The 15,306-nt window shown below is 40.7% G+C and overlaps 1 protein-coding gene across 1 annotated transcript; it reads left to right on the forward strand.

Annotated features, from left to right (window-relative positions):
* The first annotated feature begins 441 nt into the window (after positions 1-441).
* Positions 442-14,739, forward strand: LOC117246828 (sulfotransferase 2B1-like). The gene is made up of 6 exons (XM_033610812.2): positions 442-570; positions 2,576-2,787; positions 12,008-12,134; positions 12,375-12,469; positions 12,615-12,795; positions 13,029-14,739. The coding sequence occupies exons 2-6, from the start codon at positions 2,587-2,589 to the stop codon at positions 13,136-13,138; spliced, it is 714 nt and encodes a 237-aa protein (XP_033466703.1). The 5' UTR covers positions 442-570; positions 2,576-2,586; the 3' UTR covers positions 13,139-14,739.
* Positions 14,740-15,306: the final 567 nt, after the last annotated feature.

Here is a 15,306-nt window from a genome sequence, read left to right on the forward strand (position 1 = left end):
CTCACAGACTATAGGCTACCCACCTTTCTTGGAGAAAAACTGGCTCACATATTGACCCTTTCTTTTGCTCTTTCCTTTTGTGAAAACTGGATTTTCTGTTAGTACTAGGTAGCATGATGATGACTGTAGCCCTAGTGCAACTGCTGACTGCTATTCATGACTAGGCACGGCCACAGTCAGTGCACTAAGGCAGGACCAAACCATTTCATGCAGATACAGGGGGGTGGTCAGTCAATATGGAGGCTGACTTTTTGGTCAATGGGAATATTTAACTTTTACTGCCAAAAACAAGATGATGATGGTTTAATAATTTTATATTAATTTTTACCTACCCCCCCCCCCCCCCCTTTATACATCCTGAGGTGCTGTACCCACCCACATTCCCACGCCCTTGCTCATCCCATTCTTTTCTATTGCAAAATCTGTTTCTGCGTGGCAAGCATAGACTGTATAAAATAATCAAGCAAGGGGAAAAGAGACAGACAGAGACACAGAGCACGGCCACCTGTCTTCTGTGTGCCTTTAACTATGACTGAGGCAGAGCTGTACACGCAGTACAGAGGGGTCCTGGTGAGTCTACCCTGTTACATGTTGAATTTACGCACAGTCATGATGTAAAATCCCCAATGATTGTTTAAAGAATCTTGCAAGTAGCCTAATTAACAGACCAAGTTTTAAACAAAGACTCTAAAGGGGAATTCCTAATGTTTATGTCATACAGAAAAAAAGGCGTTCAGTAGAAGTTCACTAGCACAGCCATGACAGTCATTTTGATCTGAACTGTTCACACCTATTTTCCTCTCCCCGTATTTGCCCCAAAAACAAAGTTTTTTTAGTGCTGCAGAAAATGTATGACCCTCCCTCGACCATGAATTAGTTATCAGATTTTTAAAACTTAACCTTGATGTCTGAAAGTTGGAAGTTGAAGATGATTTTCACTCCTGCCGTGCATGCTGGTTAGTCAGTGTGAACAGTTTGTTTTAAAGGAGACATAGAATAAGTGAATCTGATGAAACATCAAGATTTGAAGCTCAGATTTGGTTATGTTTTGCTTCTGACAGAAGCTTTAATCACACATGATGTGTCCAAAGACAGTAGAAAATTTGAAAATTCAATGACGATTTCTGTTTTTACAGCTTCTGGCTATGATAAATGGTGTAATTTTAAGCATTCATTCATTCATTTCCCACAACCACTTATCCTGGCGGGGTACACCATTTACAGGTCACCAGACTATTATAGGGCTGACACACAGACACAGACAACCATTCACTCTCACATTCACACCTATGGACAATTTAGCGTTACCAATTAACCTGCATGTCTTTGGACTGTGGGAGGAAGCTGGACAACCCGTAGAAAACCCACGGTGACATGGAGAGAACATGCAGACTCCGCAAGGAAGGGCTCCCCCACCCTGAGGTTCAAACCCCTTACCCTGGATTCGAACCGGGGTGGGGGAGTCTCCTTCTGTGAGGCAACAATGGAACATGGACTGTTTAGCAATTTCTTAAAAATCTGCAGTAAAGCAAATACAACATACAACCATTTAAAAATGAATGCCCCTCCCCCAGGCCAAAATAAAAAACATAAGTCACTCCCCACGGCTTAAAGAATTATTTGACATGCCTTATTGCACCACCCCTCTCCCCTCACAAGTAACGAACAGCTCCTAAGTGAAATTAGAAGAGAATGCTCCGTTTCGTGTAAATGATGCAATTTTGCTTCTTTCTTTTTTTTCTCAAATTCTATGTAATTATCAAAGATAGAGGTACTCATGATGCATGTAAACCATATATTACTCATATATTACATGTCATAGCTTGTTATCAAAAAATGGTACAGCACTTACATAGACTGGGTTTCTACTTGCTACTTTCTACTTATCTTTCCACCACTGGATATTGATAACTTACTCAAGAATGACGACTGTATGTTAATGGTTCCTCTGTATTAGCTGTGAAATGGAGAGAAAGAGAACCCTAATGAGTTACTTAACATCAACATTTGTTATTATTTTTTTGTCCCCTCAAGAAGAGCATTAACCCGTGTCTGGGACAAATGCTGAGATTGTCCGGTACATTGAGAATTTACAGAAAATTCATCATGTGATCCTTAATGACCCAAAGCTCTGTTAATAAATACCAAAAAAAATAATAAAGTTTATTGGTATAGCACTTATCAAACCAAAGTTAGAGAGTGCTTTATAACAACAATAAAATATACAGCTAATGTTTGACTAACCAGGCAAGCATCAGGGGAAGAAAGATAAGGACTGTATGAAACTTTAAACTGGACATTAACCCAAGAAAAGAAAAGACGAAAGTTTCCCAAAAACAAACACCCTTCTTGTTTAATTTAACATGTGGTTTCCTTTTTGTTGTATACTTGTCATGAAGCGCACAATTCATGAGTGTCATTGCATTCCACAGTGATAAATGTAAAATGACACCTTAACAGCTCTCATTTTGGAGGGCCAGCATAAGAGCTAAATCAAAAGATAAATAGAAACAATGCACATAAGACATTAGTGTAATTATACCTTTGAGAATTCTTCTTGCTTTTCTTTGTTTAGGTACAACATGGATGCAGGAGATTGTCCCTCTGATCATGAGTGGAGGAGATCCAGCTTCTGTTGAGACTCTTCCTAACTGGGACCGTGTTCCCTGGCTGGAGGAGAACCGGGCCTGCAACCTTAACCTTGAAGAGAGGCCCTCTCCACGAATGTGTACAACACATTTCCTGTACAACATGATGCCTCCATCTTTCTTCAAAGTGAAGCCAAAGGTGAACCTATTATATAGTTTATGTCTTCTACAGGGTCCTCACAGTCAAGGAAAACCTGGAATCGTTATGAAATTTCACATTCACATCTTCCTGCCCTGGAAAAGAATTTTGTTTTGTGTAATGAAGTTGTTACAGTAATTTTTCTTGGATAATCTTTGATGATATGTAACATAACAGCTAATTTATTTTCTATAGCTGTCAATGTAAGGTAGCTCTAACTTGCATCGATGTGTAGTCTCGCTCACCAGACCTTTCTCAAGAAAAGAAAGGTCTGGCTGAGCCGACTCTCATTTTAAGATTGGAGAAAAAAACGCTCCGCCTGCTTCTATTTCTTTCAACCAATCACAATCGTTCTGGGCGGTGCCACAGCAACGGTGCACTTGCAAAAATATTGCCGGGGGGGGGGGGAAATAGGTTTTGGTGTAACACGCCCACAAAAATATCGCCTACAGGACGCGAACCATGGCAGAAAAATGGCTACATCCCCGCAAGATCAAACACCGCAAAAGTTAGTAAAGGACGTGTTGAAAACTGCAACCGGAGGTGTTAGGGCGGGACTTCAGCGGGTGGCTCGTTCCACCCAATGAGAGGCTGATCTATGCAGCGAACTTCCGCCCACTCAGACTAATCGATGTGTGACAATATTTTGTGTACATCACAAACGTTTCATCATTTTCTTCCTGCACTCCATCTCTCCCTTCATGTATGCCAGCAAGCTGAAATCATGTTTGCATGGGAAAAGAAAAAAAATTACCATGGGTCCTTGAAAAGTCATGGAAAAGTTTTGAAATTTGATCCATGAAAATGTGTGGGAACCCTGCTTTTATCATTAAGGCCTTTAAGAAATTAAATTAGTTTTAATTCCTGTGATACAGTTGGATTCAAGAGACACCTTGGAGCTTTGAGTTCAGAGGATTTTACATGTTGGGAAAGATGGAATCCAGTCACACAAACGTGGGTGCTTGGGATGTTCAGAAGTGGTTACTATAATGTTCCAAGCACTTGCTCATACAGTTAGGTCCATAATTATTTGGACAATGATACAGTTGTCATCATTTTGGCTCGGTACACCACCACAATGGGTTTTAAATGAAACAATGAATACCTGCTTAAAGTGCAGACTCTCAGCTTTCATTTAAGGCTTTTTTCAAAAATGTAGTATGAACCGTGTAGGAATTACAACCATTTCTTCACACAGTCCCCCAACTTTAAGGGCTCATAAGTATTTGGACAAACTAACATAATCATCAATTAAACAGTCAGTTTTAATACTTGGTTGCAAATCCTTTGCAGTCAATGACTGCCTGAAGTGTTGGACACATAGGCATCATCAGATGCTGGGTTTCTTCCCTGGTGATGCTCTGCCAGCCCTTTACTGCAGCCGTCTGCACTTCCTGCTTGTGTTTTGGGTGTTTTGCCCTCAGTTTTGGCTTCAGCAAGAGAAACGCATGCTCAATTGGATTCAGGTCAAATGATATGACTTGGCCATTGCAGAACATTCCACTTCTTTGCCTTAAAAATGTCTTTGGTTGCTTTTGCAGTATGCTTCAGGTCATTGTCCAACTGCACTGTGAAGCATCGTCCAATGAGTTTTGAAGCATTTGGTTGAATCTGAGCAGATAATGTAGCCCCAAACACTTCAGCTTTCATCCTGCTGCTCTTGTAAGCAGTCACATCATCAATAAATACAAGAGAACCAGTTCCACTGGCAGCCATACATGGCCATGACATAACAGTACCTCCACCATGCTTCACTGATGAGGTGGTGTGCTTTGGATCATGAGCAGTTCCTTCCCTTCTTCCTTCTCTTGTCTTCCCATCATTCTGGTAGTTGATCTTTGTTTTATCTGTCCATAGTATGCTGTTCCACAACTGTACAGGCTTTTTAGATGGTTTTTGACAAACTCTAATCTGGCCTTCCATTTTTAAGGCTAACCAATGGTTTGCATCTTGTGATAAACCCTCTGTATTTATTCTAGTGAAGTCTTGTCTTGCTTACAAGAGCAGCAGGATGAAAGCTGAAGTGTTTGGGGCACCATTATCTGCTCAGAATCAACCAAATGTTTCAAAACTCATTGGACGATGCTTCACAGTGCAGATGGACATTGACCTGAAGCATATTGCAAAAGCAACCAAAGACATTTTTAAGGCAAAGAAGTGGAATGTTCTGCAATGGCCAAGTCATATCATTTGACCTGAATCCAATTGAGCATGCGTTTCTCTTGCTGAAGCCAAAACTGAGGGCAAAACACCCAAAACACAAGCAGGAAGTGCAGACGGCTGCAGTAAAGGGCTGGCAGAGCATCACCAGGGAAGAAACCCAGCATCTGATGATGCCTATGTGTCCAACACTTGAGGCAGTCATTGACTGTAAAGGATTTGCAACCAAGTATTAAAACTGACTGTTTAATTGATGATTATGTTAGTTTGTCCAAATACTTATGAGCCCTTAAAGTTGGGGGACTGTGTGAAGAAATGGTTGTAATTCCTACACGGTTCATACTACATTTTTGAAAAAAGCTTTAAATGAAAGCTGAGAGTCTGCACTTTAAGCAGGTATTCATTGTTTCATTTAAAACCCGTTGTGGTGGTGTACAGAGCCAAAATGATGACAACTTTATCATTGTCCAAATAATTATGGACCTAACTGTATAAGGGGAATCTAATATAGAAAAAGTTATTTTATCTTAGCTTTGATGCACCATCCATTATAATACCTTAATGTATAGCATAATGCACAACATACTATCTTAGGATGGTGTTAGGCTAGCATAAACAAACAAAAGCAAGAGCAAACATTTTGTGTCTTATATGTGGTGTAGTAAATGTATTGATGTTTTTATGTTCGCCCTGAAGTAATTCTTTGAATTTAATAGCGTAAAATTGTGAGAACAAAACCTCGGCAAGCTAATGTGACTGCTAGCGTGTTAGCACTTAGCTCGTCAGCTACGGCACTTTACCAACTATCTCTACTCACTGTGACACCAAGCTTTTAGAACCATATATTTTGCAAAGACATGCAGATTAATTTCATTGTACCATCACTTTGTGGGTGTGCACTTATTGGGCTTGACTGACATCACTCCCTCCCTCTCCTGCTAGTTTGGTTGCACCAGTTAAGGCGGACATATACTTTTGTAAGATAACGTAGATTACGTAGCATTGCTCCAACCAACACGAAACTGAGAGGTCTAATCAAAATAATTGTTGTAATGTTTGTGAATGTGCAGGGCCTTTAAACTTGACTTGACTTGACTATGGTGAGATAAAGAGAAGAGGCAGAATAACAAGCGAAGAAGAGTATAAAGGCTAGAATGAGTACCATGCTGCTGTAGTTCTCAAACTTTTTTCAATTATGTGTTAAGGGGTGTACCGTTTATCTGCCTCACATCGGTATCGGCCGATATTCATCTTGTTGACTACTATTGGCCTATTGGGAAATAAGATGACATTCACTGATGGCAGTTGCAGATGTTTTTCCATTGCATTACATACATTTTGAGCAGACTAAAAAGCAGGGCTTGAAACTAATGGTGCACTGTAAATGTCAGGACAAAAGAACACAGTAAACTGACTATTGTCGCGTCAGGGGATGCACCCTATTTTGTCCCCCATAATGCCACATTGTGAACACCAAATCCTTGACGACGTTGGCAAGAGGAGAGCTAGTTACCACTATCTGTTAGCAGCCATTGACTCGAACTCACTGCTGACGGAGGTTGCACTGGGTTTCATTATGATGCGATCAAGCTCTATTCAGTAAGGAGTATTGGGCAAAGGCAAATTATAATGTTGTTATGATGTGTTCATATATAATTATGTAGAGTTTCGTTTTTGGTGAAAAACTTGAATAAATAAGAGTTGTTTGAAGGAGAAATTTGTTGATGTTCTCACAGTAATATAAAATAGATATCAGAGAGGGAATTATGGAATAATATACAGTACAGGCCAAAAGTTTGGACACACCTTCTCATTCAATGCGTTTTCTTTATTTTCATGACTATTTACATTGTAGATTCTCACTGAAGGCATCAAAACTATGAATGAACACATGTGGAGTTATGTACTTAACAAAAAAAAGGTGAAATAACTGAAAACATGTTTTATATTCTAGTTTCTTCAAAATAGCCACCCTTTGCTCTGATTACTGCTTTGCACACTCTTGGCATTCTCTCCATGAGCTTCAAGAGGTAGTCACCTGAAATGGTTTTCCAACAGTCTTGAAGGAGTTCCCAGAGGTGTTTAGCACTTGTTGGCCCCTTTGCCTTCACTCTGCGGTCCAGCTCACCCCAAACCATCTGGATTGGGTTCAGGTCCGGTGACTGTGGAGGCCAGGTCATCTGCCGCAGCACTCCATCACTCTCCTTCTTGGTCAAATAGCCCTTACACAGCCTGGAGGTGTGTTTGGGGTCATTGTCCTGTTGAAAAATAAATGATCGTCCAACTAAACGCAAAGCGGATGGGATGGCATGTCGCTGCAGGATGCTGTGGTAGCCATGCTGGTTCAGTGTGCCTTCAATTTTGAATAAATCCCCAACAGTGTCACCAGCAAAACACCCCCACACCATCACACCTCCTCCTCCATGCTTCACAGTGGGAACCAGGCATGTGGAATCCATCCGTTCACCTTTTCTGCGTCTCACAAAGACACGGCGGTTGGAACCAAAGATCTCAAATTTGGACTCATCAGACCAAAGCACAGATTTCCACTGGTCTAATGTCCATTCCTTGTGTTTCTTGGCCCAAACAAATCTCTTCTGCTTGTTGCCTCTCCTTAGCAGTGGTTTCCTAGCAGCTATTTGACCATGAAGGCCTGATTGGCGCAGTCTCCTCTTAACAGTTGTTCTAGAGATGGGTCTGCTGCTAGAACTCTGTGTGGCATTCATCTGGTCTCTGATCTCAGCTGCTGTTAACTTGCCATTTCTGAGGCTGGTGACTCGGATGAACTTATCCTCAGAAGCAGAGGTGACTCTTGGTCTTCCTTTCCTGGGTCGGTCCTCATGTGTGCCAGTTTGGTTGTAGCGCTTGATGGTTTTTGCGACTCCACTTGGGGACACATTTAAAGTTTTTGCAATTTTCCGGACTGACTGACCTTCATTTCTTAAAGTAATGATGGCCACTCGTTTTTCTTTAGTTAGCTGATTGTTCTTGCCATAATATGAATTTTAACAGTTGTCCAATAGGGCTGTCGGCTGTGTATTAACCTGACTTCTGCACAACACAACTGATGGTCCCAACCCCATTGATAAAGCAAGAAATTCCACTAATTAACCCTGATAAGGCACACCTGTGAAGTGGAAACCATTTCAGGTGACTACCTCTTGAAGCTCATGGAGAGAATGCCAAGAGTGTGCAAAGCAGTAATCAGAGCAAAGGGTGGCTATTTTGAAGAAACTAGAATATAAAACATGTTTTCAGTTATTTCACCTTTTTTTGTTAAGTACATAACTCCACATGTGTTCATTCATAGTTTTGATGCCTTCAGTGAGAATCTACAATGTAAATAGTCATGAAAATAAAGAAAACGCATTGAATGAGAAGGTGTGTCCAAACTTTTGGCCTGTACTGTATATAGTAAAAAAAGACTTTTGAAGGACTTCTTAAACGTTTTTCATGTAAAAGAAGGTTATTTTAAAGGCTTTTTTGTGAATGTGTATGATTGATTTTGTGCTAATTCAAGTGTAATGAAGGACTTAATATTTTTAAAGATTTTTTTTTCATAGTTATGATTTCATTGTTTCCCTGACACAAAAGGGGTAGAAAATAACAACAAACAAATAAACAACAAAAACAAAGCAAAACAAAATATCAGAATTGGCTGTTATTTTAAACTTCAACCCAATATTTCAGAATTGATGCATCCCTAAATGTACCACCTTTAAAATATTTGTTGACAGTTTATGGAAATTAACACGCACATAATATGAAATGGGGCTTATTGACCTACATTAACATTTTTATCAAACTTATTATACTGTAATTATTTTAGGAAGTATGTACAATTGTTTTTTTTATGATATTAAAGGTAGGATCTGGAGGATTTTCAAACAAAACAAAATATAGACATATATAAATAAAATCCTGCTTAATCATCACATATGGGCTTCTACTCATGTGTGGTGGTGACTCTGTTTGCAGAGCTCATGCCCTTTAACTGTATTTTGATGTTTTTGTGAGCTCTGACCGCTTCTGGGCGGAGATTTCCCCAGCCAATGAGATAGCGCAGGTGCCATGCCCGAGCGTGTCCGAGCGTGTCCGAGCCTGCTGTACCTCCGGGCTCTGTACACCCGGGAGAGTTGAGCCTGATAGGAGGGGCCAAATTTGAATGTGTGTTTACAAACAGCAACTAGAAAATCCTCCAGACCCTACCTTTAACATAAAAAAAATCCAACATACCCCCTGCAGTACTCTAAAGTACCCCTAGGGGCATGTAAGAAACATGGCCATACTGTATGCAGTTATTATGTTGATATATTATAACTAGTCCATAGCCATTGGTAGCTTTGCCACTCTCTACCTATGCCAATCCTCAATGCCTATGTGCAATTTCACATAGACTGACCACGTCAGTGAGTAGAAAAACGTGGGACAGACAGAATGACTGACTAACAGAGTGACACACTGACAGTTTCTGTGATTATGTACAGCATACCATACCATGACTTAGTCATACCAAAATTTGAAAAAAAAACCCCACAAACATTGGGCCACAGGGGGAGCCACAGCGATCGGTTGCATTTTAGCCATTTTTAAGCATTTTTCTGTTGTTATAGCGCCACCCAGTTGCCAATTAGAGTTAAATTTCTCCAGTCACCTTGAGGCGTCCTGTTCTACATATCTACCAAGTTTAGTAAAAATCGATATGGCGGTTAGGCCTAATTAAGAAATGAGCTCTCTAGCGCCCCCATTTTGTTTGATTGGGAAAAATAACTCCCGCTGCGCATCGGGGTTCTATTCCTGTCGGAAGTTATTTTCCCGGTATTCACCGGCTCATTATACATTATCCCGCTTATTACATGGCTAATTATCAGTTGAATAAATAATGTTGTCTGCCTCCGCTAAGTGCATTAAAACCGACCGTCAACTTTTGGTGAAAGTTTTGTACTCACCCAGGCTTAGTGGACTGAACCGAGTCATAAAACTCGCGTAAAATGTCATTAAGCATGACTGCCGAGTGTGTATTCAAATCCGTGTTCTTTTGTTTTTGGCAGAGAAAGTCCGTCAGTATAGTAGTAGTACAGTATAGTACAGTAGCCCATTTTGTTGTCTTTTTTGTATTTATCTCATCTTTCTCCTCCTCTATCACTTGAAGCTCTTCAGGTGTCAGTTCCTTGTGCTGTTTTTTGCTTGATTTTTTTCTTTCCTTCTCTCAAAATCCTTGTAGTGTCCCTAGCAACGCTGGGCTACACAGCAACTGTGTAATGACCGTTGCTACTAGCAGCGGTAAGTACACAGTAATATCAGACCGCTGAATGCCGCGACTGACCAATCAGAATACAGCATTTAATGAAGCCGTGTAATAAACACCTTTATGTGATGAGCTACGTCCTCCACAATATTCATTGCCTTATAAGGCCCGTTTCCACTGAAGAAGTTCCTGGTACTATTTGGGGGGCAGGAACTACTACAGGAACGTCCTCTCACTCGGCCCTCTCAACCGCATGTCTCCACTGAGAGAGCAGAGTAGGAGGAAGGTTCCTGTAAAGTTACCGGGCTCTGGATGTGACGTAATCATTGCGCGACAATTTTGACCGGGGCGACGTAGGGGCGTAGGGACGCCGTTAGCCGTTAGCGGTGTCTGTAATAACTCCGGTCACGGTCCGTGAAAAAAATATTTTTTCCAGCGGATGTCTTAGTTACAACATGATTGAGCTAACTGGAGTAGTTTCATGTCGTATACAACAATGGCAGGCTTTTAACAGATGACGTCCTGATGTTAGCTTTGCTGCTGCTGTTAGCTGTCCCTGTCAGCTGATGCTTTCTAGACATTGTGATTTCCCAAAACTGAATACATACCACACATAGCAACACAAAACTGCTTTGCTAGCTCAATCATGTTGTAACTAAGATATCTGCTGGGAAAAAAAAAAAAAAATTCACGGACCGTTTATTGAGTTATTACAAACGCCGCTAACAGCTAACAGTAAGCCTAGCTAAACTACAATAACCACATGTTGTTATTTACAAAACGTCACATCCCGCCTTGAGTATATCCAATCAGCACCAAGTAATCCCCAAGCCCCAGCCAGGAGTTTCTCGGGGCCGTTCTGAGTACCTACTCCGAGGCAGGGACTTGTTTAGGCCCTGTAAAAGTTCCGGAACTCTGTCCTTCGGGGTGGTTCCTGCGGTAGAGACACGCACCAACGGCCCCGGCCCCATAAAATTACACCGAAGTTCCTGCGGTGGAAACGGGCCTATAGAAGCTCAGTTTTAGTAAGTTTTCCAACTTTTGCCAAGAGGGAACTTTAGATATTGGTGCCTAGATTATGTTCACCGAGTTTCATGCAGATCGGTCAAACTTCTTACGAAGAGATCGATTTTAAGTGTTTTTCAAAAAATTCAAAATGGCGGAAAATCTATATAACTGGAAGTTATGGGTTCTTGAGGCAAATTTGTTCCTCATGAGGAGAGGCATCTTTGCGCAAAGTTTCATGTCTCTACGACATACGGGGCATGAGATATGCCCATTCAAAGTCTGCAATTTCAGTTGGTTGCTATAGCGCCCCCCCTTTGGCCAATTGATGTAACATTGCTTCATTCGCATCCTCCCATGACCCTCTACTGCTGTGCCAAATTTCACATGGATTGACCAAGTCAGTGAGGAGAAAAAAGTGGAACAGACACACACACCCACAGACACACACACAGACACACACAGACACACCCACAGACAGAGTTTTCATCATTATATAGAAAGATTTAAAAATCACATACAGTGGTCATTATTTATTAGAACTTAGCCATTATTTATTTTTGTCTGTTTGACCTGTGGTTGTCATGCTATGATAAGAAAAACAGGCCTGCTCTTTCTCTCTTTAGCACGTGGTATAGTCATACAGAGATGTTGACAAGAAATGGCGCATTAATGCTGTGTGGCAAAGTAAAGCAGAGCAGATTGCAATGTCATGTCATATTTCACACACAATATTTTTAAGACTGAAAAGGTTTGGGTCTTTAAAAGCTCCATAAATGATTCATGGATGTCCTATCTTCACTGCAGGTTACCTATGTGATGAGGAACCCCAAAGATGTGTTTACATCTTTGTTTCACTATCACGGGATGGCATCCTTCCTGTCAAACACAGGCACACAGAATGAATTCCTCCATAAGTTCCTCGATGGAAAAGGTTGTTCTCGTTGTTACACCACAACATACAGTATTTATTCATAATACAATAGACATTACAGTAAGTGACAGGAACCCTCAACTAAACTGTATTTTATGAAACAGCTATGGTCTTTAACCTGGTCTATTATGGGTTATGTTCAAAGACCCATGAATGTCAATGCAAAGAAAACACATTTCATAGTTTTCAGGTTCTAATTTGCTCATGGTAATGGAATACCTGTGGCTTTCCCCCCTCTAGTCATGTTTGGCTCATGGTTTGATCATGTGAAGAGCTGGCTGAATGCTGAAGCTAAAGAGCACATCATGTACATCTCCTATGAAGAGATGATTATGGTGAGATTTAGTAACAATCTTCAAAATAGCCCACTAGAATCTCTTCTGAATATTTTCTTAACAATACTGTCCTCACAAGAATACACAGTCATACAGTGAGAATTGTTGCAGAAGTATGAGATGATGTGTGTTCTCTGTGGGGCAGGACCTGAAGGACTCTGTGGCCAGAATCGCTCAGTTCTTGCAGAAATCTCTGGACGCTGAGGTGATAGAGAAGATAGTAGACCGATGTTTGTTGAAGAACATGAAGAAGAACAACATGTCAAATTACTCTGTTGTTCCTCGTGAAATCATGGACCAGACAAAGTCAGAATTTCTCAGGAAAGGTGAGTTCCAATAAATAATACATTTACAGTACATGTTCAATTCCACTGTTATTGGATATGATCTATGGAGCTTAGAAACACTGACAGGCAATGACTACCTACACAATACTACTGCACACTCAAATACCATACTGTATTTCTATTGAGCAAAACGATAATTTAAAAGAGAAACCGTTTAATGTACCTTTCCTTCAAATGTAATATGATTCCTTGTTTTACATATTGCGTTTCAGGGATTGCTGGAGACTGGAAAAACCAACTAACAGTGGCAGAAGCAGAGTACTTTGATGCTGTTTACAAAGACAAAATGAAAGATGTCAAATATAAATTTGTATGGGATTAAAACTAACGAATAAAAGTCTTCACTATACTGTGATGCACCAAAATCTTATTATCTTTCTCACTGACAGACCATTAGAGTCTCCCCTCTTATTCTTTAATGACTGTAAATGGTGTTTGCATTTTTGTGTTGGCCACCATAGTTAGCAGCCCCTTCATGATGAGAGCATCAGAATAACACTGATTTTTTTTTTTTTATGTGAATTTGCTTTATTCAGTGTTTGTACCAGTTTAAATCACCAGGTCCATTTGTTCTGGAGAGGAGGAGAGTTATCAGACAGAAAAGGTGAGCACAGACTTGCAGGTTCTTCAGCTTGTCTTCAGGGACTGCTTTACATTTTGCAAGCCATCAGATGTCGCTTTGTTTGCTGCATTTGAAGCCCTAAAGCTTCAGTCTTTTACGTCACAAATAGAAAGAACGCCCAAAGCTTCATAGGAGGCTTCATTTGCCCATCCCTGCCTATAAATAAAAATATAATAGCAATTTATCATACATTCATCATATGGAACATTGTGCCAACTGTTGCTTTTTTTTTATTTCAGTGGTTCATTTCCTCAATACTATAACCAATGTATTTACTTGTTTAAGAGATTCAAATTTATTTTAAAAAAAAGGACAAATTTTGATTTGGTTCAGTTTGGTCTGTAAACTTCGAAACACTTTCAGTTATATACAGAAGATTTAAAGAATCTTAAGGATAGCCTAAAGGACTCGAACAAAGTCAAGTCAAAGTAAAATATGATACATTGTTTTAAGTATTAACTTTGTATGTTAAAGGAATACGTCACCCTCAAATTATCATTTGTGTATTAATTACTCACCTTGTGCTGTGTTGAACTTAAGAAAACTTTGTTTAATAAAATGACACCAAAACATCCATTTACAAACTCCATGTCTGATTTATCCAGTCATATGCTCAGTTCTTTCCAAACATGTGCGTTTTTATTTAAACCTTAGTATTTAAAACTGTACTCAACGTAAATCCATGCTCTCTTCAAAGCCAGACTCCATTGTCAAAAATAGCAATTTTACCTCACTGAACACAGGAACTGCTGCTCTACTGCTGCCTTGATCAGTAGTGTGTTTGTGTTATTGTGTGACTTGATTGAATCTGAACTAACTCTTTAAAATACCAAAGTTTTCAAACCTCATCTCCAGTGAGATTTGATGAGAATGGGATTTTATTGCAGGGTGGCACGGTGGAGTGGTGGTTAGCACTGTCGCCTCACACCAAGAGGGTTCCTTGTTCAATCCCAGGAGGCAGCCTTTCTGTGCAGAGTTTACATGTTTTCCCAGTGTCATTGTGGGTTTTCTCTGGGTACTCTGGCTTCCTCCCACAGTCCATGACATGCACATGCAGGTTGGGGATAGGTTAATTGGTGACTCTAAATTGTCCATAGGTGTGAATGTGAGTGTGAATGGTTGTCTGTCTCAATGTGTTTGCCCTGCAATAGTCTGGTGACCTGTCCTGGGTGTACCTCGGGGATAGGCTCCAGCCCCCCCACGACTCTCAAGAGGATAAGCGGTTACGAAGATGGATGGATGGGATTTTATTGCAGTCCTTTGGAAGGTGGAAATGGGGGAAGATCTCCTGGAGGTTTTGTCAGTGGGGGTGATAATGTTGGACAAGTGGCTAAGTGTGGAAGGGTTGGAGCGAGGCAGAAGAAAGAAGGTTTGTTTGATCTGATGACGGTGGGATTCATGATGGTGTCCATAACATAGGCGCCCAAGTAATGGGGCATAAGTTTCATAGAATCAGTTGTCAGGGGAAGATCTTTTGAGGAAAGCCAAACACTCTGACCTGGTTAGTAATTGTGGGCTCAAGTAAGTAAGCAGTAAGGCAGTAAGGCCACCCATGTATCCATCCACCCTATGGCAACGGAGTTGGCCCTGGAGCAAGGGCACAATGAAGTCGTCACCATGAGGAAGGAACAGAGGTGGCCAGAAACAAAACCACATTCCAATAGCAACAGGGGTTGAATGGATTTTTGGAGGAAGGAGGAAGGAGGAAGAAGGAAGGATTTTTGGCAGTGATGCTGCGCCCAGGTCTTGGTTGGCCCACTCCGTTGGTCCGTAGATGGTAACCAGAATATAAAGTAGATATTAAAGCTTGACAGTGGGTCAGTGGGTAGTCCATGGCAGCCAACCACATGATTAACCTGGAGGCTGGT

This window comes from Epinephelus lanceolatus, chromosome 21, assembly GCF_041903045.1.
Source record: "Epinephelus lanceolatus isolate andai-2023 chromosome 21, ASM4190304v1, whole genome shotgun sequence".
In the NCBI taxonomy this organism is placed as follows: domain Eukaryota; kingdom Metazoa; phylum Chordata; class Actinopteri; order Perciformes; family Serranidae; genus Epinephelus; species Epinephelus lanceolatus.